The sequence below is a fragment of the Colias eurytheme genome, chromosome 21 (genome assembly GCF_061535395.1).
Source record: "Colias eurytheme isolate Ceu_HAF_F1 chromosome 21, ilColEury1 Martin Lab GWU primary, whole genome shotgun sequence".
Classification (NCBI taxonomy): domain Eukaryota; kingdom Metazoa; phylum Arthropoda; class Insecta; order Lepidoptera; family Pieridae; genus Colias; species Colias eurytheme.
The window spans coordinates 4008126-4032307 of record NC_143000.1 but is presented as its reverse complement, the minus strand read 5'-3'; the positions used below and the strand labels follow the sequence as shown (position 1 = coordinate 4032307).

The 24182-nt window shown below is 33.4% G+C and overlaps 2 protein-coding genes across 2 annotated transcripts; one reads left to right on the top strand and one right to left on the bottom strand.

Annotated features, from left to right (window-relative positions):
• Positions 1–107: 107 nt before the first annotated feature.
• Positions 108–5571, top strand: LOC149899042 (N-acetylglucosamine-6-sulfatase-like). The gene is made up of 10 exons (XM_090114498.1): positions 108–301; positions 732–969; positions 1045–1104; positions 2040–2240; positions 2489–2641; positions 2896–3063; positions 4019–4220; positions 4512–4819; positions 4997–5113; positions 5314–5571. The coding sequence occupies exons 2-10, from the start codon at positions 853–855 to the stop codon at positions 5491–5493; spliced, it is 1506 nt and encodes a 501-aa protein (XP_089970624.1). The 5' UTR covers positions 108–301; positions 732–852; the 3' UTR covers positions 5494–5571.
• Positions 5572–8051: 2480 nt separating this feature from the next.
• Positions 8052–21307, bottom strand: LOC149899041 (uncharacterized). The gene is made up of 12 exons (XM_090114562.1): positions 21123–21307; positions 20821–20898; positions 19460–20636; positions 19109–19249; positions 17015–17126; positions 16527–16670; positions 15769–15914; positions 14889–15055; positions 14166–14286; positions 13866–13981; positions 8766–8884; positions 8052–8184 (listed from the first exon to the last, which is right to left on the bottom strand). Exons 1-11 carry the CDS (start codon positions 21210–21212, stop codon positions 8777–8779), a joined length of 2400 nt encoding a protein of 799 aa, XP_089970688.1. The 5' UTR covers positions 21213–21307; the 3' UTR covers positions 8052–8184; positions 8766–8776.
• Between the last annotated feature and the right edge of the window lie 2875 nt (positions 21308–24182).

Sequence of the window (24182 nt, the reverse complement as noted above, 5' to 3'; positions counted from 1 at the left end):
AATGTTATATTATGTTGATCGCAGTGCCTTTAAAAATTGTCACTCTGAAAATAGATCACACACCATAAACGTCATTAAGAATTGTCAAATGTCATCTGTCCTTTGTCAAGTGTCAGTGTCAATGTGAATTTTAATTAGAAAAATTAGGATTTCTGATTTTCCTGCTTTTCCTAGAGAAATTAAACGTTTCAGTAGTCTTTTAATACTAAATTTAGAACTAAAAAAATTTATTATATTATATAATGGGCAGCAAAGGTGCAGTAGCATTTGTTAAGGATTTTTATAACGACCCCTTCAAATGGTAAGTGCGACGCATTAAATATAACCTCTATTTAAGAATATAGCATGTATTTTAATTATAAAATAGCACGTCGTAAGTAAATGATCAATCTGTTATTGATTGAATAGTTATACGTAAGAAGAAGCATTTTTGCTTTAGAGTCACAGTTAATAAAATTTACTTACATAAAATTTATTCATAAAGAAAAGAAAAGATTATCAATTTGGTGAATATTTCTTACAAATTTTTATATTATACTTTCCAAATATTGCAATAACGAGCTAAACTTTAAAATACTTTCCTAAAACACTTGTTGATGATGATTAAAGCAATAGTTAAAACCTTATCAATGTTTCGGACAATCACCTCACTTATTGTTATCTTATTGACATAAACTTGAATACTATTATTGTTCTGAATTATATTAAATACCATATTCCTTATCTTTCAGGTCAGTTGTGAAGAGCGTAGGTTTCTTTGCTGTTGGAGTTTTAATAGCCAGTGAGTGTACAGGTCTGGAACTAATGCCTGCTGTACCACAATAAGTTTAACCTCTATAGTTTGTTAGCAAAATGTTAAGTTATATTTTATTCTCCCTACTACTCCTGCACACTGCAAGGTGTCAGGAAACAAAGCCTAACTTTGTTATTATTCTTACCGATGACCAGGATGTCACTCTAGGAGGAATGGTTAGTAAATAATAGTTGAATGGTGTAATTGAATAAATGAATTGAGATCAATGGGCTTTTTATTTTCTATTACAGACCCCTATGAAGAATGTGCAACGATTCATTGAGAGAGAAGGCACAAGTTTCACGAATTCTGTAAGTTCTTTTGCTATGTAAATTGTTACATACAATATGAACTCAATTGCTCTTTATAGATGATATTTATTATTGTTATATTTCCTATTTTTATTACTAGCATTGACTGACATAATATTTTAACACTACCTTATACAACCTTAAATGAGTCTATAGAGAAAATGAAAAAAAACACACTCAAATAGCCTAAGCTGCATATACTTAAACAATATTTATATTTGTATAATAACAATCATTTCACATGAAACCAAACTAATCATATTGCTCACCAATGTTCACACTGTAGAAATGTGGTTTGAATTTTTTTTAATACCTAATAGTTATACCAAATATGTAGTATGAAATATAAATGCATACATAAACAAAAAGAATTATTCATTTACTATTAACTTATATTTTTGGAGGACTCCTGAAAAACAAATTATATGTTTCAAATAATGTTCAATAACATAGCCGGTAACAATGCTTCAAAGAATTAAATTTTCAATCTCACAATCTACATTTCAAAATTATAATGTTGCCTAAGCTGACGAATTTATTTTTAGAAGACTCCTGATACACTTATTATAGCCAGTAACAAACATCACATCATTGCGTTTAATAAATTATAATATCAGAAATACATCTTCAGTACGTCGTATCGCCGATCTGTTGCCCGAGCCGCGCCAGCTTGCTGCACTCGCTGCATGTGCATAAACATCTGACGAATTTACTTTAACAAACAAATATTTTTCATTCCATCATTGCCTTTAATAAATTATAATATCAGAAATACATCTTCAGTACGTCGTATCGCCGATCTGTTGCCCGAGCCGCGCCAGCTTGCTGCACTCGCTGCATGTGCATAAACATCTGACGAATTTACTTTAACAAACAAATATTTTTCATTCCATCATTGCCTTTAATAAATTATAATATCAGAAATACATCTTCAGTACGTCGTATCGCCAATCTGTTGCCCGAGCCGCGCCAGCTTGCTGACTGGGCTGCATGTGCATAACCACCTGACGTGGAACAACAGTATCGGCGGCGGGTGTTATGGTAGATACTGGAAACGTCTGGAATCGCGCACGTTCGCTAACACGTTGAAGAGCGTGGGGTATAACACGTTCTATGCTGGGAAGTATTTGAACAATGTAAGTATTTATAATATTGGCTTAAAATTATATTTTAATGCTGAATTTTTCTAATGTCTGCTATCCTTGAAAAGAAATTAGTAATGTAGGGAAAATCTTAATTGACTGGGTATTTACTAGGTTATTGACTAGGTAGAATCATTAGAAGGGAATGGCTGGCAAATTTTATAAATATGTAACATGTATAAGCCAATATATAAATCTTTTTTACTTGAAACCTGCTAAAATTAAGTATTTATTTAAAACAGTACGGCGCTAAGGATGCTGGCGGCCCTGAAATAGTTCCTCCTGGATGGAGCGAGTGGCACGGCCTTGTTGGGAACTCAGTTTATTACAACTATACTATATCCAATAATGGTGTGCCTACACACTCCACCGACTTATATCTCACGGATATTATCGTAAGTAACATCGACTTAAGTTGACTGTATACTATGAACTTTATAAAACTTGAGAATCGTTTCTTCACAAAAATGGTTGTAAAATATATTTCTTTTCGTGATGAAATGGTTTCGCAAAAAAAAATATTAAGGATATTACGTGCGCATTCAAATTTCATTATTGAATTTAGGCAAGGTTCAATGAATAACTATTTTAACGGCACATCGAAAAATATAAACTAAACTTTTTTTAACGTACTATTTTATTATTTCAGCGTGATCTAAGCGTATCTTACATAGAGAATCAAACAGAATCTCAACCGTTCTTAATGGTGCTAGCCCCGCCCGCCCCGCACCAACCTTTCACCCCCGCTCCCCGACACAAGGATGCATACATAAACATAACCGCTGTCAAACATCCCAACTTCAATGTAGCTTCCATGGTAAGTATGGGCGTATTCAGAAAGAAAGCTTGAAACTTATAAGCGCTTATCGGCGCTTGTCAACGCTGGTTCGTTCTACACAAAGGAAGCAGGTTGAAGCAGACCAAAACAAATTTTATATGGCAGCGCCCAGCGCTGACCAGCGCTTGTTGAAGCTTGTCGGCGCCTATCAGCGCTTATCGGCGCGTGTTCATATATTTTCCTGCGCGGGTTACCAGCGCTGACAAGTGCCGATAAGCGCTTATAAGTTTCAAGCTTCCTTTCTGAATACGCCCTATATTTCGGTCGCCAACTGGCTACTTATCCCAGCTTGAACCGGGATAGAAAAGTAGCCTATGTAACTCGGATATAAGCTATCTTACGATAAAATCATTTTTGAAATCGATTGAACATACAATCAAAGCTTTCCTATTTATAATATTTCTAAATAATTAGGACACAATGTCTGTAATCTATCTGCTACTTCAAATATTCTTGTATTGGTATAAAATACACAATATTTTAATTAACAAAGAGAAGGAGTACACGTGTACCTATATGTACTTCCTCTTCTACTTGTAGGTATAATCTATCCATATTATAAGTACCTATAGTTGGAGTTACATTTGTCAAATGTTTCAGTATTCTGAATCCATACTAATATTATAAATGCGAAAGTAACTCTGTCTGTCTGTCTGTTACTCAATCACGCCTTAACTACTGAACCAATTTGCATGAAATTTGGTATAGAGATATTTGATACCCGAGAAAGGACATAGGCTACTTTTTACCCCGGGAAATAGGATAGGTTTTATCCCAGAAATCCCACGGGAACGGGTACTATGCGGGTTTTTCTTTGACTGCGCGGGCGAAGCTGCGGGTGGAAAGCTAGTTATGAATAAATAACAATTTAAATTTGTATAATTTCCATATAAATAAAATACCATAAACAGCTTGAATATAATATATTTTACAGGACAAGCATTGGCTACTCCGAATGCCGCCCTCCCCCCTACCAGAGACAATGTTACCAGAATTAGACAGAGTGTACCGTTCTCGATGGGAGAGTCTGTTGTCTGTGGACGAAATGGTCGCGGACGTTGTTGAAACACTTGATAGCAATAATTTGTTGGATAATACGTATTTGATTTACACGTCGGATAATGGATATCATATTGGTGTGTACTTTTTTTTACAGATTACCAGCTTACCAATTTATAGCATAGTATAGAATATCAACTCCAATAATGTCTTTATTTTCCTTTTCGAAGTACCTAAGTAAAAAAAATAGATTTTTTTTTAATTAGATACAACACACTTAGTTCAATATTGTTTAAAAATTAGTCTTACTCAAATTAACTTAATTTGCTATTCTTACAGAAGATTTGCAATTATAATTTATACTATTCAAAACCGCAATCTTTTGTCATCTGCCAAAATATTATAAGCTATTCTCATTTATATTACAGGTCAATTTGCCCAAGTATATGACAAGCGACAACCCTACGAAGCCGATATAAAAGTACCTCTAATTATACGGGGGCCGAACATTGAGAAAAACTTCATTGACAATCAACCCATACTTAATATTGATCTTGCTCCAACTCTCCTAGAATTAGCAGGATTAACCGCGCCAAAGTCTATGGACGGAAAACCGATAAAGTTTAATAATGGCAAAGATATCGAAAGATACATGCTTGTTGAATATTATGGGGAAGGGAGAGATGGCACCGTTGATCCGGAGTGCCCGTGGATATATGATAAAGATAATTTAGCTGTAAGTTTAATTTTTTTCAATTATTTTTTGTTAATTACTAAGAAAGCCAAGACTTATCCTGTTTTTGAGTCAATAACCACATGTATTTTTCGATGGTACTGTATTGGTTAAAATTAACACATTGAAAGGAAGCAGTTACCTAAATGTTTAATAATAATTAATTTGTACTTGTTTCAGCAATGCTATCCCCTGTACGATTGCAAATGCCAAGATTCTAAAAATAATACATATGCATGTTTAAGACATATTTCCAAGAGAATCGATATGAAATACTGCGCATTTGCTGATGAACAGGTATGTTTAAAACCTTTTTGTAGACTTAATTAGAAATTAAACCGTAAATATACCATTTCTGATCTTCACCATAATTTTCCATTTTATTGAGCTTGGTTAGGACAATTATCATGTCTTATATCATATTTGATTTGATTTTTAAATTTATTCATAATTACATTGTATAAATTTCTATAATAAAATAGTTTTTTTTTTTTCAGAATTTCAAAGAAATGTACGATCTCAGTACAGATCCGTATGAACTCAAAAATATAATAGACGAAGTGCTGCCATCTATGCGACATTGGTACGCACTAACTCTCACCCAAATGCTTTCATGCAAGGGAGCTGATAATTGCGATAATCCACTCGAAAAACCTAAACTTTATTCAATATTTTAAAAGATAAATTGTACCAGTAGAAAATGTGTAGATGTTCAAAATGTATGTTATAAGCTGAATAAAAATTATTGCAGTATGTTCTTAGTCGTTTCATTCAATTAGCCTATAATCACACCCTGGACACTCCATACAAAATGATCGTTTTGACAGTCACACTGTAGAGACTGCAAATGTGTGTGTTAACGCTTTATGGTTGGCACATTTGTGACTAGCGTAAAAAAAAATTCGCGTTTTTCTGATGAAATACATCCGTAAACAGCACAATATCTAACCATTTTCTACGAAAAACGATAATCACAAATCCAAAATAATAAAATTACTTTAAGTCAATTTGATTAATGTTGTCAATCTTCGTTGCGTATCGTCCTTGGAGAAAAATATGGCCCATTTTATGTCTGATCGTGCGGGGGAGGTAAGTGTTTAATTTTGGCGGGAGGCGGAGAGTGTCCGTTCTGTAGCGTTTAGCTACTATTATGTATTCTGTGCTATAATTTAACAATGAAGTTACGGTAAATTACCCTGATACATAAAATTAAAATAACTGATAGACTAGAGTAGATAATTTTTGAAACAAAAAAAAATCGCAGTCGGATGAAACCCATTAGAAAAGGAGGGGAATATGATGAAAATTAAAGGAAAAATAAATTACGGTCAATCCGAGTTCGGGAAAAGGGAGGGGGGAGCTTTTAAGAGAAAAAAATGGTTTCTCTTGATTTCCGACAAAACTACAAGTCCTAGGGAAAAAACTTCAATGGCAAAGTTGTAGATAATAAAAAGATCTACAACTTTTGTATTGACAATTTTTTCACATAACCTCAAAATTTAGGTGAATAATTCAAAAAACCAAGTTTTTGGTTTTTTATTTTTATCTACTTCAAAATTTATTTTTTTTCTACGAAATTTGGTGGAAACTTGCTTTATTATGTCCCAAATACACTGTAATTTATTTGACTGAAAATATTTATTTTTTCGCCTTATTTTGAATTAATACCAAAAAAACAACCTAATTTTCAATCGAAAAGTCACCCGTCAAAATATCAGCTTTTTTCAAAAACTTGGGGAGCCTTTTATTCATTGAAATCTCTACTTTCATATGGTGTAAAAAAAAATAAACATTACCATAGTAAATGTTCTCAGAAAATGCATACAAACAGTGTGAAAATGAGCTTTTACTAAATCAGGCACACTTCTCAAACTACCTGAAATGTTTTTATCGACATCATTTTGCTTTTGAATATGCTGTAAAATATTATACTTAGAACAGATAATTTTTTTTCTTTTGAAATATTACCGAAAAGCCGATACAAGAGAAGATATAGAGTTCGAGAAGTGTGCCTGATTTAGTAAAAGCTAATTATGACACTGTTTGTAAGCATTTCCTGAGAACATTTACTATGGTAAGGTTTATTTTTTTTACACCATATAAAAGTAAGGATTTTGATGAATAAAAGGCTCCCAAAGTTTTTGAAAAAAGCTGATATTTTGACGGGTGACTTTTCGATTGAAAATTAGGTTGTTTTTTTGGTATTAATTCAAAATAAGGCGAAAAAAAAATATTTTCAGTCAAATAAATTACAGTGTATTTGGGACATAATAAAGCAAGTTTCCACCAAATTTCGTAGAAAAAAAATAAATTTTGAAGTAGATAAAAATAAAAAACCAAAAACTTGGTTTTTTAAATTTTACACCTAAATTTTGAGGTTATGTGAAAAAATTGTCAATACAAAAGTTGTAGATCTTTTTATTATCTACAACTTTGCCATTGAACTTTTTTCCGTAGGACTTGTAGTTTTGTCGGAAATCAAGAGAAACCATTTTTTTCTCTTAAAAGCTCCCCCCTCCCTTTTCCCGAACTCGGATTGACCGTAATTTATTTTTCCTTTAATTTTCATCATATTCCCCTCCTTTTCTAATGGGTTTCATCCGACTGCGATTTTTTTGCACTTTTTATTATTTTTAAAGGGATCTACCCCAGTGTATGAATCAATAGAACAATAATTTGTATGCATGATCTTACGTCAATGCAATGTATTTACTATTTGTGTAACCACCGACGAGAAAACTGCTAATTTCTCGTAGAATTAACAGTCAAAGCATAACCAAGGTTACACATAATTATTACACATAGTTAGCACTATTTTAAGTCTATTTTGCGGAGCGGTAAAAGCCGCGATGTTGCAAAAGTTGCTGAAAAAGCGAAAACAAGTGAGATTTAACCATTTATCAAAAAAATATGTGTCGGGGATGTTTTGAGTTATTTTTACATAATAATCAGCGTCTGAAAAGCTAAATGTTGATGATAGTATAACATACGTAGTATGTATATTATTATTAGTCTGTGGTATAACTCAACATGTGTGTGACCCTGTATACTGTGTAGAACACGTAAGACGAGAAAGCTGTTTTTAATGCATTTTAGTATGAATTTGTGTTATTACTTATTATTGAACATCTCGGTAGTCTTAAATTTGAAATTAGTACAAGGGATCGCATTACTGAAATTAGTAATGCGATCGCAAATTAAAAGAACTAGGTGTTAAAAAAACAAAAACAACAGGTAGTTTCTAAATTTTAATTAAATCATCACAAAGAAAATAACATTTTCATAAATATTTATAATACTAAAATAAAAAATAACATCAAAAATACATCACAGTCGAAATAATGGCGGCTTATGTGGTTATTTTGAATCTGAAACAAAAACATTTTCAATATTAATAAATCTCAATTCTCATGTTTTCCCATGAAATTCGGAGAATTGAGAGGAAATATAAATAAAAAAGGAACGACGAAATAAACTTTACACAATTTTACTACCAAACTTGGTAGTAGTAGTAGTAAATTATATGTATAAACTACTATAATAAATTTGAAGAATTTGTTTGTTTGCTTGAACGCGCTATCGCAAGAACCACGGGTCCGATTTTAAAAATTACAATTGTTACACTGTTAGATAGCCCATTTATCGAGAAAGGCTATGCAGCTAGGCTATAATCATTACGCTAAGACCAACAGGAGCAGAGCAATGCGGGTAAAAACGGCACAACTAGTAAATTAAAATATAATGTACTAGAGGTCCGCCCCGGCTTCGCCCGTGATACATATTTCGCAATAAAAGGTAGCCTATGTCCTTTCTCGGGTATCAAAATATCTCCATACCAAATTTCATGCAAATTGGTTCAGTAGTTTAGGCGTGATTGAGTAACAGACAGACAGACAGAGTTACTTTCGCATTTATAATATTATTAGTATTAGTATGGATTAGTACCGACCTCAAACTATGTCACGTGACCGCTGTCACTTGGTGCGCTCTCTGCAAACTGAAGTAGTCCGTCACTTTGCTCTGGCTCTGGATATCTTCTTTGAACACCAGCGGGCAAGGGAAGTATTTCTGATAATAGATAAAAAAAAGATATGTTATATTTACATTTTTTGTACTATTTATAATTATGGAGAAATTGATATTTAGAAAAAATGTATGCGTTACGATAAAAAATTGACTGTCAACTATCTGTCAGTCAAAAGTGGTTTTGACCATCAATCAGTTTTGACTATAACACATTTTGTTAAGCAACTGTGTACGTATATAGCGATAAATTGAGTTTTTTTTTACTCATGGAAATAGATATCTTATATAAAGAATAAAGTATAATATATGTAATTAAATGTTTAAATTATTACGATTAAGGGTGCACTCACACACATCAGTCACCGTCAAGTCACCGATGACGGTTTGTGTACGTATCCACAAACACCAGTCACCGTCATGTTGTCCGTCAGTCACGTCGCCGGTTTGACTGAATCATTGAACACATACATCAGGTTAGTCAGTGATTAGACGTGTGTCACGCTAGAGAACATGTAGCAATTATTGACGGTAGCACGACGCTGACTGAACTGAGACGTGACGGCACCGGGTGAGTGGGGATAAAAGTATGATACATGTATGGAAAGATTATTTGACGTGCCTGACCGGTGACGTCACTGATAGATTTCGTGCCGGCGACTGTCGTGTGGGAACAGAGTCATACTAGAACCATGGACTAATAGAATCTAAAGAGGACTGATGATTGTCATACTAGAGATCGTACCCCGTAATTTCAGCTTATTGCTAGATGGCGCTCTCATTTGAGCTTATTATTTAATTTGCAGTTTTAAAAGCGCCACCTAGTGACCAATTTTAGAACTAAGGAAACAGCAAACTATCGATTTTCAATTATTACATCTAGAGGGCGTTGTTTTAAAAACTCCGGTGTTTTTGAATTATTATTTTAGTTTTTAGGGAGCATCTAAGAAAGTGAGTACCTCTATTACGATTTCGACACCCACTACAAACATTCGACATAGTGATCAGAGTAGTGTATATAATATATGTAATTATATTATATATATTCTTTATTTTCTGTTAAAAAAATGTCTATATCTTTTTTCTTCTTAAGTATTCCCTTGTAAACAGTATTATTTATATGACCATAAAATACGGGAAAAGATAAAAAAATGTGGATGTACGGCGATGATTTGAACCAGCATCTATCGATTTTAAAGTACGAGGCTCAGTCAACACAGCTACAGGCACTTATACGTCTTACATTGAAATTTATGATCTAATTGTTCGAGTATTTCTTTGATAAATACAGTTCATAGCAACGCGGTGGTGGAGCATCTTAAGGAAGTGAGTACCTTTAATAAGATTTTGACACCCACTACAAACATTCAACATAGTGATCAGAGTAGTGTATATAATATATATTATATATATTCTTTTTTTTCTGTTAAAAAAAATGTCTATATCTTTTTTCTTCTTAATTATTCCATTGTATACAGTATTATTTATATTATGACCATAAAATACGGGAAAAGAAAAAAAAAGAAGATGTACAGCGATGATTTGAACCAGCATCTATCGATTTTAAAGTACGAGACTCAGTCAACACAGCTACAGGCACTTATACGTCTTACATTGAAATTTATGCTCTAATTGTTCGAGTATTTCTTTGATAAATACAATTCATAGCAACGCGGTGGTGGAGCACCTAAGGAAGTGAGTACCTTTAATAAGATTTCGACACCCACTACAAACATTCGACATAGTGATCAGAGTAGTGTATATAATATATATTCTTTATTTTCTGTTAAAAAAAATGTCTATATCTTTTTTCTTCTTAATTATTCCCTTGTAAACAGTATTATTTATATCACCACAAAATACGGGAAAAGAAAAAAAAATGTGGATGTACGGCAATGATTTGAACCAGCATCTATCGGTTTTTAAGTACGTGACTCATCAATACAGCTACGGGCACCTATACATCTTACGTTGAAATTTATGCTCTAATTGTTCGAGTAATTCTTTGACAAAAACAGTTCATAGCAACGTGGTCCATGGTCTTAGATCATTAAGTAATGGATGGAGTACGCTGGCAAATGTTCTAACTAAACTTTCTGCTGATTTTGGTGCGGGGAAGGTAACTCACACTATTGAAACACAATCACACATTCACAAAAATAATTTGTGTCACGAAAGTCGTAAAAATTTATGACCTTTTAAGCGACGAGTTTTTAAATTCAACTCTATCCCTAAGTTCATAAAGATTAAATTTGTATTTCATTCCAAGTTGTCTCGTGGGGAGTGCGGTAGAATATCGCGTTCTAAATTCAACTTTATAACTTAGATCATAAAGATTAAATTTGTATTTCTTTAATGCCTCAGCCCCCGGAATCACAGACACAATAGAAAATCTATTGTGTCGTGGGCCGTGGTCCGATCGGGCCGCTCGGTGGTCAAGGGGCTAAAAGATAGACTCGTAAGGAATGCGGTTCATTATCGCGTTTTAAATTCAACTTTATCTCTTAGTCCATAAAGATTAAATTTGTATATTTTCTTTCCATGATAGTCTCGTGGGGCCGCATCAATGATCGAGTAAACGACTCGATTATTTGTCTTGATCATATCGCTAAACGATACATCGACGATTATTAGAAATTGCATTTAATTAGAAATGTACGTTAAAAAAATATACACAAATGAAAGGTTATTCCATCTTTTTTAATATTCGACATGTTTGAATTGCTTCTGCAAGGCTTGACAGTGCAAAACGGCATTTTTAGCGGAGCACTCGCAGACGTCCTTTCGATGTTTTAGCCTAGGAAAACGCAGAGTGTTTGTAATCGATTACGCAAGTAGTTTTTATGAAAGCATAAGATTTTTCGATTCGAATAATCTTATACCTCGACAAAAGGGGAAACACCTGCGAGTGTTATCGATTACTTAATGATCTAAGTCCATGGTGGTCACGAAGTCACTCTCGAACAGCGATGAACGAAGTGACAAAAATAGGCGGTTCATCCTAAGGAGCGCTGGTGCAGTGAACTCCCATAAATAATTTTAATAAAGTTGTGCTCATTCATTTAACAATTAATATATCTTTAATTTTAAATTAAAGGAGAATGGGCAAATTGGGCCTGAAACTCGGGCTAGGACCAATACACACGAAATATTGTTGTTGTGATAGATCATTACACATACCTTACGAAATAAATAAAATAAAAAAATAAATCAACCGGGTTCTTGTACAGTCAAGGCAAAAAGTTTTATTTATTTGGCTATTATTTTTCGCACAATAACGGTGTTTTTAATTCGAGTGAAGTAAATATGAATCAAAATGTCACTGGAGTGTTTAAGTTTAACCACAAAAAACGTCTAACTACGTTGAATTATAATAAAGTGAATAAACACGGTTTATGTACCTGTTACAAAATATAATATTAGTGTATTTCGTTTATTAGAAGGCTTATGATTAGTACGTATTTGTAAGTGAAAGTGAATTGGAGTAACATAAAGATATTGTCATTGTCTTATAACAGTTATTTATTGCAAAAAATATTATACACAAAGAACTTGATGTGACTGTACAAAAACCCGGTTGATTATTTTTTTATATATATTTTTCCCGTTATGTATGTGTTATGATCTACCTCATGTGTATTGGTCCAACTCAAGGGTTCAGGCCCAACTTCCATAGTAAAATGCCCATTCTCCTTTATCGTATACCTAAACTCCAATACGAATATCAAATGCCTAAATACGGAATCCAATAAGAGGTTAAGAGAAATTTTCAGTCCTGCGCGAAACAAAAGATCACGTAAACATAGCGCAATCCATTTTATAGATCATCTTCATACTTGATAGTATAATTTTTTTATATTTTTATTGAAATTGATTCCAGAAGATTACTGGGAACTTTAAAAATTCATTTTGTTACTTTTATTAGTAGGTACGATCCTTATAAGTATTTTAGTGTATTCAACCAACTTAAAAAAGTGTGACTATTTTACAACAATTTGAATATGAATTGTATACAATATCGAAGCTTTTTAAGAAATGTATAAAATACTTTTTTAAGAATTATTATCATACATAATATTATGTTACCGGCAATATATTATTAAACCCGGCATTTTATGCAATTCTTAGTAAATGTATGTTATTCCGAGAAACAGTCGGAAAGAAATAAATTAAATTCGTCAAAACTGAACTTTTCCTAAGTAGCAAACACATTTGCAAATGTGGGTGGCATTTGGGGTAGCTATTAACCAATATGTACTACTGTATTTTCTTTGTTTTAGACTTTAGTTCAATACTTAATTAAACACCCATACAATTTTGTCACGAGTCGCCTCTGGTCAAACTAACCGTTATTATATAGTGTTACGTTTACTCAAAATACAAAAATGAAGAAAGTATTATTTTACGCTTATTAAATCTTTAAAACTAAAACAAAATGATGTGGAGGTAGGGAGGTGGATTTCCTCAATCGAAAAAGGGAGAGACTAGTCTACTCAACCGGCCGGCCGTAAAGGCCCCGATTATTGATGGCGGAAAGTTGTATATATGCTCTGTAGCGAAAACATTTCGCTTGCGCGATTCAGAGCAAAAAATAACATTTAAATAAAAATATTTTTTTGCGTATTATATTTTACGTATTATATTTTACGTTATAGTTTACGTTTTTTGCGTATTATATTTTACGTCAAGATACTATTTGGCACATTGATTTTTTTAGTAGCGACATCTCTTAACTACATTAAACCAACTTAATGCTCTAAGGCGACATCTAGTTCTTAAACGTATAAAAAAACTTATAAAAATGCCAAATGCTACTTAGAGTGACATCTATCGACAAAATTGGGAACTGAAAAACGAGTTACGTTTTTTAGTATGGCTATTGTAAGTCCTATATATTCTATTAGTCCATGCTAGAACTATTGATACATATTTTTTTTTAATCCTGTCCGGTGACGTGCCGTGACGGTGACTGATGTGTGTGAGTGCACCCTTAATGTACTAATATTTTTACAAAAATTTAATCTACCTGAACGGACTTGATCCCTCCAGATATATCAACGGTAGGTACCACTTGCTTTGGTTTCAAAAACTTCACAAATCGTATCATCTCTGAGAAACTGGAATGTTCACTGTATGGAATGCCTGTAAATTTTGTGTAAAGCATAAACTCATTTGAAATATTAATTTGACTGTCTGAAAATATTTTTTTTTACGAATAATTTGATTTAACATTAATTTACCACACTATAAATTATACAACCATTAATTACACACAGAAATTACAGATTATTGCATAGGTAATAAAAAAAAAACAAGGTATAACTACCATAAATGGTAACAGAATCCTTTTCGACACAGGAATTTTTCCCATTCTCCCATCCACTGGGCTTGAACGCGACCACCTCACTGAACGCACCTTGAAGACTGTCCAAGTAACTTTTTAGCTTCTGAAAAATTTTTACAAACATGTTTTTTATATTTAAAATAATCCATGCGTCTTTCAAAGACAATTTATGTATGCGAATGTTAATAGAAAGGAACATGCAAACGTGTTGTAGATTTTGTTGAATTCCATCGGTTGACGTTGGTATAAGGCACTTACTTATGGATACTTTACATTATCTTAATATATATAAATCTCGTGTCACAATGTTTGTCCTCAATGGACTCCTAAACCACTTAACCGATTATAATAAAATTTGCACACCATGTGCAATTCGATCTAACTTGAGAGATAGGATAGTTTAAACATGTAGGTACCGCGGGCGAAGCCGGGGCGGACCACTAGTATGATATAAATTGTTAGTATCTAGTTATTTAAATGAATTGAAAACCAATAAAAAAGAAAGTCATTCAATCTGAATAGAATGTAATTTTGCAACGGTCTTGTTTACAATTTCTAAAATCTAAAAACGAATTTCTTTCCAAACGCAAAATTGCTAGATGCAGGAAATATGTATTGTTACAAAGACGGTCATTGTTAGAAAGGCGGTCCGCTAGTATATTTATATATTTTTTTTGTGTACGTCTGTCTGTCTGTCCTTCTCACCTCGTGCGTGAGGTCGCGCATGGGCACCACGTGCAGCTGGCACGAGTGCGGCGGCGCGTGGCTGAAGCTGCGGCCCTCCACCGCGCGCAACACGCGGTCCTTCTCGGGGCACGCCCACACCGAGCAGCCCACGCGCCGAGCCATGCCCAGGAAGAACTTCTCCTTGCCTCAAAATTCACACGCAATAAATAAAAAATTGGTTGTTTGTAAAGTAGGTTTACGATCGACATGTTTACGTGATAACGTCTTATTGGTGGCAGCGCTCGAGATGAGACGGGAGATCGGTCCGTCTCTCTCTTGTTATACCTGCGATCGCGCTCGTGAGGTTTTGGTGTGACTCAAGTTTCTGAATATGTCACCCGACTAAAACGATTTTAAAAACGTTATCACGTCAAAACGTGTGGCACTCGGGGACTGCCGCGGTAAAGCTATTGCATAGCATGCATTCAAGCCACACCTCCGCCCGTCGGAGTGGGGAGCGTGAGGTTTTTTCGTTACGGAATTTCTAGATTCAGTCCCCGCGCTCAAGGCCTGCGATAGAAGCTATGCAATAGCTTAATAATGAATCTAATAAGATAAACAAAGAAACACACATAAACTCATGAAATTATTGTATTGTGATACCGATCCTTGATAAGTAAAGTGGGTCAAAATCGAGTCTTTTAGAGTCGGTTTTATACCTAAAAACCTATTCCAATAAAATATTGATATCAATAATTCAGTAAGAATTATTGATTCCGACTATTCTCACTACGTCTTATAGTTAATATGGGAACATTTTCATTTAAACTATTTAGAACACACATAATATTTTAAGCTTATCATTAAAAATCATGACACAAAATTATCACAAATCATTATCTTCTTACAAACAACATACCAATAGTATAAGTGCCGCACACAATGAGTACTGACGAGAACTTCTTCCCAGCTTTTTCCAACATCGTCTTCTTTTGACGCAAGTGGTATAGCGCCATTTCCAAGCTTTGGTCTTGTGTGGGAAAGTCGTACCGTGGGTTGCAATAGCTGGAATATAAGCAACAAAATACTATTAAACATACCTATCTGATAGAATGTTATAAGGTAGTGAGTAGATACCAGATTTACACTGACAAATTATAACAAACTGTATCAGTAATCCTAGGTGGATTGATATGTGAATTTTTTTATTTCAATAATGCGTACATACCTAAATTATTTTATTTTATAGATAAATAAAACACAAACCACTTAATAGTTATTGTAGTTAAATGGTTATAAGGGAATATTTATTTATTTTTAGATTTTTACTTTTTTAATGTCTATTACAGTGAATGAAAACAAACATAATCTTAATACTATTATAAAGGCGAAAGTTTGTATGGAATTATGGATGTATATGTGTGTGTGTGTGTATGTCATGTATGTGTTTCATGTTTGTTACTCTTTCACGTAAAAACTACTGAACCGATTACAATGAAATTTAGCACACATATAGAGGGTAACTTGGATTAACACATAGGATAGGTTTTATCCCGGAAATCCCACGGGAACGGGAACTATGCGGGTTTTCCTTTGAAAACGCGGGCGAAGCCGCGGGCGGAAATCTAGTAACGATATATCTCCAGCATTGCATATTTATCTACAAAAGAAACTTACGTAGTATCCAAATATATAGTGTGTATATCCCTATTCCAAAATATAGGATAGGACTCCATAATCGGAGACGCTCTAAAGTCCCCCGTATGAAGCAAAGTTTTTCCGCTGGGTAGAGTGAATACCAACATTACTGCCCCTGGACAACTGCAAAATAAAAATGATCAAAACTCGTTAAAGCTGTATAAGCAAATAGCATAAAGTACCACTAAAGTTAAAGGAAGATCGGCGTGCAAGAGAGAAATAATATAAGGAATAAAAAAATCTACAGTTATATACAATATATGACACAACAAATTAATTTACCAAGAGATTTGTGTGTGTTTTTTGCAAAAAAGGTCATACAAGTATGGTTACTTGTATGACCCGATTTATCAAAAGCTTACAAAAAATTATATAATAAATCTAGGGTACAAGTCCTTGAATGGAATTGCTTTTACGTTTCATCCTCATAATTTATTAATAATGCACGTAAACATATAAAAACTCACTGATTTGCATCAACAGCCATAACTTCGACGCCATCAATTTTAATGGACTCATCAACATTCATAATATGAATGTGTTTCATGTTTACTCCTAAACGTGACACGCATAAGTCCGCTAAAAGAAAAAGGAAAAAAAGCCAAATAAAAATGAAATCATTTTTGCCTTGCAAGTTGCATTCCAATAAATATCAAAATTCAGTTAATAAAATATAAACATATTTGCTCATAGTCTTAAAGCCGCGAATGATATTTTTAAGTAGGTACCATAGAAATCTAAATAACAAGACACTAGAAGTCGTAAGCGCGCGTGACATTGTCGCCGCTCAGGTGGTTACCATTCCACAAGTCTGTTCGTCGCTTGGTGGTCGCTTGTTCAGTTGTTTCTGACACGTGCGTGAGTAAACATGGTGTGTTGCAGCATTTCCCAGTGCGGAAATTCTTCCATAAATTGTAATTATACTAATAAAGGAATAACATTTCACCGGCAAGTATTTTTGTTTATAAATATTGCCGTTTTTCCTTAAAATTAAACAATATTTACAAGCAATACGAATGACACAGTCAACCGTTCCTCTCATCACGTTTAGCTATACATTGCCTTTTACTATTGTCAACATCTGACAGGTCGGTTGTTATAACGGCCAGATGTTATCAAATGACAATTACAAGAAGCAATGTACTGCATTGTTAACGATAAAGAGTAAATAGTCGCAAGCTAGTGATGTGATGTGTTAAAATTTTTCGATATCGTAATACGATGTTTTTTTGCGTAATATGACGACTGATGGAATAATTGGATTATATTTTAATTTGAATTCTATTTTATTTTTATAACTGATATATAACTTTTTAAACTAAGTACATCGATACAATCATTTTCGGACAATTTTACTGTCGATACAGAATCACATTAATTAAATATACAATAAAGGACATTCTTCGCTTAGGTTGACAAAACTATTTTATGTTAAATATATTCTTTGTAGATTTCCACAACGCCATCCTGACATTAAGGACGAATGGATATCCGCGACTGGGAAAAGAAATTGGTTCCCTACAGGCTATAGTAGGATATGTTCAAAACATTTCAAAGAAGATGATTTCAATGTCACAACAAAAAGACGTACATTAAGTAATTGTTATAACTCTTATAATTTTTGGTGGTCTGGCGCGGTTCTGCATCAGGTGTTCGAGATTTTCAAATTTAAACTCTCAGTTTCTAAACCCCCTCCATTTTTTTTAATATATAATGTACAGACACTGTTTTATTATTTGTATATACTAGTTTGTATATATAGATAAATAAATATTTAAGTACATAACATGTTTTTATTTCTTATACCTATATGTACCTACAGTCTGCCGTGGGCCCACGAGATGAGCCTACCACTGTATTAAAATCAACAACTATATATTTCTTACTTGTTAACTATCACTTAACTATCGATAACAAGGCTGATGAAGTCTTACATCACTAAAGCGTTGAATGAACGTTAATGAAATTTCAACCTTATTTCTATGCGTTGAGGTTAAAAGTTATATCTATCAAAAATTAACGCCCTCTGTTGTCGAGTAGCCGAACTTTTTCGTATTTGAAGTTTCTAAGCAAAAGGAAACAAAACATCTTACGTACCTAGGGATGTTATACTAAAATAAACCGTAAAGTCGTGATTTAGGGTACATATTAAAATGCGAAATTTATTATTTATGTTAGTTTTCATTAAAATGAAGCTGTCCAATAAAAGGCATAGTTTACTTGTGTGAACTGTCTAGATATCGTTTTAAATGTGTGGATTTTGGCGACAGTGGTTTTCATACTAATTATGACATAATAGCACTTCTATGTGTCTTGTTATTTAGATTTCTATGGTAGGTACAGTATTTCATTTTTTTTTTAGTCAAATAATTGAATTTCATTTATATGGATGGCCATCCTCAAAAACTCACATGTTCGTAACAGAACAAGGAATATTAGCAAAAATTTGGAATCTGATACTCTTTATAATTATTTTTAAGGTACTTTAGAGTAAGTACATCACTTTAACTGAACAAAAGATCAGATACGCGGAGAACTAACTTTATAAAATTATCTCTTACCAGTAATTTTTGAACAAAACAGCAATTTGCTAAAATTTTTCTTCAAGCCTGAATAATGATCTGAATGGAAATGTGTGAGGAAATAATGTTTAACATTTGGGATATCCCCATAGGCAAATGCATCCACTGCAAAATGTGTCCCTGAAAGCAAAAAAATTATCTTCTAAAGTTGAGATTCTAAACTAATAATCTTAAAATGTATGTTTTTATTTGATGATTAAACAACTAACTACTCAGGCAATAAAACTTTTTTTTTAATATCAATCAAAAATACTTTTTAAATGTGCTAAAGAAAACACTGATAAGATTAAAAATAATGTAACAATCCAATAATACCTCGGATTCTCTTACCTGCAACAATTTTATAATTTGGAATAATTCTGGTCACAGTTGATGTTTTATTTGATTTAGATTTGACCGGCAAATGAAACTGTATAGACTCGACAATCTTCCTTGGTGAGTAAGAACCGATACTCTCATTTTTCACTTTTGAGAACTGTGTGGCTTCCGATTCCTTAATGTCAATTCTGGGAGAGATTGATCTGTGCGACAGCTTCCTCGCCGATTTGACACTTTCATTGTTCTTTCTACTGGCTTTCGTAGACTGAGCAATGGCATCATGTTTAATAGCAGTTATACACAAGTTTTTACTCATGTCATGTGAATCATCCTGAGCTAAGATCTTATCTTTTAAACCATCACCATTCTTTATCAAATCTACTGAACCATTCACATCAACTATCTTCTTGACCTTTAACACATTAGAAAAATAACAATCTATAGACTTCTGCTTTAATTTATCATGAACTGCCTTCCCATTCCTGAATCTGGTCTTTGCTTCTTGATCTGGTCTTTGATCCCTGATTTTGTTCTTCAACAATTTATTATTTGAGGGCTGCACAATGACATCTGACAGTTTTTTAACATCATTTGTGTTCAAAATAAGAACTTTATTTTCTTCTCTTTCAGTTTGTTGTGACAATTTTTGCTTTTTAATTTCTAAATTGACAGCAACAGATGGTCTCTTTGACGGACTATGTTTATATGGCAATACTTCTTGCTCTGTTTCCATTTCCACCGACTCATCTGATATCTCAATAATTTCACATTCAAAACTCATATTGTTATTATCATTTGTCACTGATACATGCTTAATATTACTATTCTTTGTACTTAGTTCTACATTGTTAGTGTTGTTCACAGAAAAACACACAGTGTAAGATTGTTTTAAGTCTATATTATAGACGAGTGTGTCATCACTTTTGTTTTCAACATAACTCAATTCTGTTGCAGAGGACAGAGATATAAAGGAATTATTATTATCATCAGTCTTGGCATTGTTACATACTAGGGGTACGCCAATCTCAGTCGATAAGGACAGGTGATCATTAAAGAAAGGCAGATCTTCAATAGCCGAAAGGTGGAGTGTTTCTTCATCTTCCAACTTCTTTACTCCGTTTTCTTTTGTCTTTTTAAATTTGTCACATGTTACATTGTTACTTAAATTTTCTTTATCTTGTGAGAAAACCTAAAAGTTGTCAGGAATTAGAGTTTTTACTAATAATATAACACAACCTTGGTATACAATAATAACTTGAATAATAAGAATTCATAATATTATAAATATGAAGTTTGTTATGAACTTATTTGTAATATTTAATTGTAAGATTAAACAAAGAAACCTTAAGCTAAAATGAGCAATAAGGCTTCACCTTATTTAAATTTTTCTTGGTCTTGCTTATGATGCTATTTTTCTTCAAAGATAGTGAGCATCGGCTTCTGATTGAATTCTGAAAAAGTTATTATTGTATGCAGTGCTATTGTTGAATACAATTTTGATTTAAACTTTCTATTAGGTAGGTACTATTTATGGTAATGTCTATAGTTTCATAACTATGCAAGCTTTTTAATATTATTTGTTTTTATTAAACGCCATATGAGTAAATCAATTACATTATTCATTAAAAGATAAACTTTATTACTTTATAGGTTTAACAAGATAAATATTTCGAACCTGAGTCAGAGTTAGATCGTTGCTCAATTTTTTTACAGATCGAGGATTTAACAATGAGGGTACATAAATATCAATATCATCTTCATGCATTTTCTAATAATCATAGTAAGCGAAAAAGACTAACAAGTCTGAAAAATTAAATTCACATTTCACATTGAAATTCTATTGATCAATATGTTTGAATTTCGTAAATTTCGCACAATGTTTTCAGGTGTCATTTGTCAACGTGACAAGTGACAACCGACAATTTCAAATGCCACAAATTAATTTAATAACTTTTGTTGCCATTATAAAAAAAAATGTGTGCGTGTACTAGTGTAGAGATAAACTACGATAACATGGCGCGCCCCTCCAAAATTCAAAACGTTTGAAAGTGTATGCTAGGCGTCCACTAGGCGGATCGGGCCGGGCCGCATCGCAACGCAAAAATACGCCGGCCTATGTTTTGTATGAAACATCGTCCATTAGCGACGGATCGGGTCGGGGCGGGCCGCAACGCATTGGCGGATATCGCTTCGCAGGCGGATTTCTGCCGGCGGTGCGCTGCGGCCCGGCCCGCCCCGACCCGTCTAGTGGACGCAGGCAGGCGGATGTGAGCGGCGAGCGTCTGTTAGATTTAAAATCCGCCTAGGCGGTCCGCTGCGCCCCGTACAGGTGGACGCAGGAGCAAACAGCGCGTCCATTAGAGACGGCCCGTTGCGATGCGACCCGCCCCGATCCGTCTCTAATGGACGCCTAGCAATGAAAATTTTATTGTGTTCAAATACTGAAATGTAATTTTATTATTTACTCTATATCTTGCATGTTTAATGTTTTCAATAAAATGAAATCTTTATTATGTATTTATAACACATTTATTTTTAGTGACTAGTTAAGACATCAAAATCATTTACAAAAATACGTAGTTAATCATCATTTATTTTTTATTATAAGAAAGTTTATAATATTATGTTACGAGCCAAGTGATAACAAAGGCATTATTCATACTGCCTGGGCATTAATAATAATATCCTCATTAATCACTTGGCCCACAACATTAATAATGAACTAAATTGATATGTTTTTGTATTATTTCAATAGCTGTGTAACTCTTGTATTTTTTATTTTTGCCTAACGGATCTTAGTCGTCCATTAATCTACATAATAATTCAATAAAGGATATTTTATTTATTATTTATTTATTTATTTAATAAAACATAAATCAAACAAACTTAAATCTTATTGATCTCTATTGGCACTGGAACTAAAATTTTCTTCATCACTGTCATAGAAGCTTGATGTGTCATTTTCAGAATCGGATTCTCCTACGTGAATAATAAATTCTTGCTCATTTTTTTTCTTGAATTTTCCATTACTAACTTGTTTTGCAATCAGTACTTTCGTATTACTGAGCGACGTAGAATTAATAACTTGACTGTCTCAGACCGCCGCGCTGCCCATAGAGTTAAACCGCTGCCGGCCTGCTACTAAAGACGAATACGTACAACTACATACAAACTCCTTCGTAAGGATGTCACTACACACATTGAAACAGTAATTTGGAGGGGCGCGCCATGTTATCGTAGTTTATCTTTACACACGTTAGAAGTGAAACTTCTTTATGACCTTATTTTTCAAAAAATAATTTACTATATGCAACTTTACAGAAATAAAGAACTGAACTTTACAGAAAGAAAGAAAGAACTGAACTGAACAGAAATTTTTAGAACGGCTGGGCCGATTTTAAAGGGATTTTCACTTAGAGATAGTTGATAATATAATAAGGAGTAACAAGTTACTTTTTATATTCCTTCAGGCATATGCACAGGCCACGCGGGTGAAAACCGCGGGGCCCAACTAGTAAGGAACCCAACATGTGTAAGGAATTATTCTCACTGTACAGCTAATCGTACATACATAAGAGTATTATCAAAGATTTTGAATAGACAATAATTGATAAATTGAGACATGATGCGGGTTTTAATTCAGAAAACGCTTTTGATATGTGTGTTTCAATTTAAAATCAATACAAGTGGTTTTGTGCCGTTCATTATTTTTTTATTGATATTGTTAGAATTTGTATGGGTTTCCGTGATACTTTTCCGTGTACTTTTTCAGGGACGTAATGCATGTTTTTTATATGATGTCTAAAGTCAGACTTGGTACCTATATAGTAAGTAGTATCTAATTAGTAATTAGTGAATTGACATCATTGACATGCATCATTTATATTATAATATTATGTAGTGGCCATATTGTAGATTTGCTCATTTCATGAAACGATTGATCATTTCACGAAATGCGAGTGCCAGAAGCGAATCGCTTTTTAGAAAAGAAACAATTATAATAATATAGTAGGATGTATAAATATAGTTATAGAACTTTAGACGCATTTTTCTTGAATATGATATCCGCAGTTTCCATAGTACCTACCTACTCGAACCTCTTCGTCGTAAATTCTTTGCTATGACTTTCTTCATATTCTAAATAAACGAATTATGAAGTTTTTAACTGCGAATAATAAAATTTTCGCCAGTGGCCGCCATCTTCACACATAAACACAGCGCCTCTACCAATAATAATTAATGTAACTACTTTACGATATGATCAAATAATTTTGATCATTTCATGAAAAAACTGCGCTTTTAGTTGCCCATATCGAGAAACGATTTCTTATCATTGATCTGCTCAAACCACATCATGATGTGGTCAATAGACATTCAACCATTTCATGAAATGAGCAAATCTACGATATGACCACGTACATATTACAAACCTACATAACCACTTCACCCAACCTCAACCCCAAGTCTCAACTATTTATATGTTACCATTATTAATTATTGGCTATAATGAGGACAATGAGCATTTATAAAAAGATTCAAACATAATTTAAATGGATCCTCAGACCCTAGACGTCGTCGAAAAAAAAAAGCTATTCATATTTTGTACGAGCGAAGCAGGGAGCAGTGAATGGTGAACGAAGAGGGTGATCTGTTTTCAACGCGCGGTCTTGACAGGTTATGCTCATTCATTCACGGCTTTGGAGTGAGTTCATTCTCAGTTCGTACTTTGTGTTTC

Bases quoted from the DNA above. Each gene is read 5' to 3' on its own strand.
- LOC149899042 (XM_090114498.1), top strand. From the start codon at position 853: ATGTTAAGTTATATTTTATTCTCCCTACTACTCCTGCACACTGCAAGG. The intron at 1,105-2,039 runs GTAAGTTCTTTT...ATACATCTTCAG, and splicing joins GCACAAGTTTCACGAATTCT to TACGTCGTATCGCCAATCTG. The intron at 4,820-4,996 runs GTAAGTTTAATT...TACTTGTTTCAG, and splicing joins ATGATAAAGATAATTTAGCT to CAATGCTATCCCCTGTACGA.
- LOC149899041 (XM_090114562.1), bottom strand. From the start codon at position 21,212: ATGCATGAAGATGATATTGATATTTATGTACCCTCATTGTTAAATCCT. The intron at 13,982-14,165 runs GTAGTTATACCT...CAAAATTTACAG, and splicing joins GGATTCTGTTACCATTTATG to GCATTCCATACAGTGAACAT. The intron at 8,885-13,865 runs GTAGATTAAATT...ATCTATTATCAG, and splicing joins GAGGGATCAAGTCCGTTCAG to AAATACTTCCCTTGCCCGCT.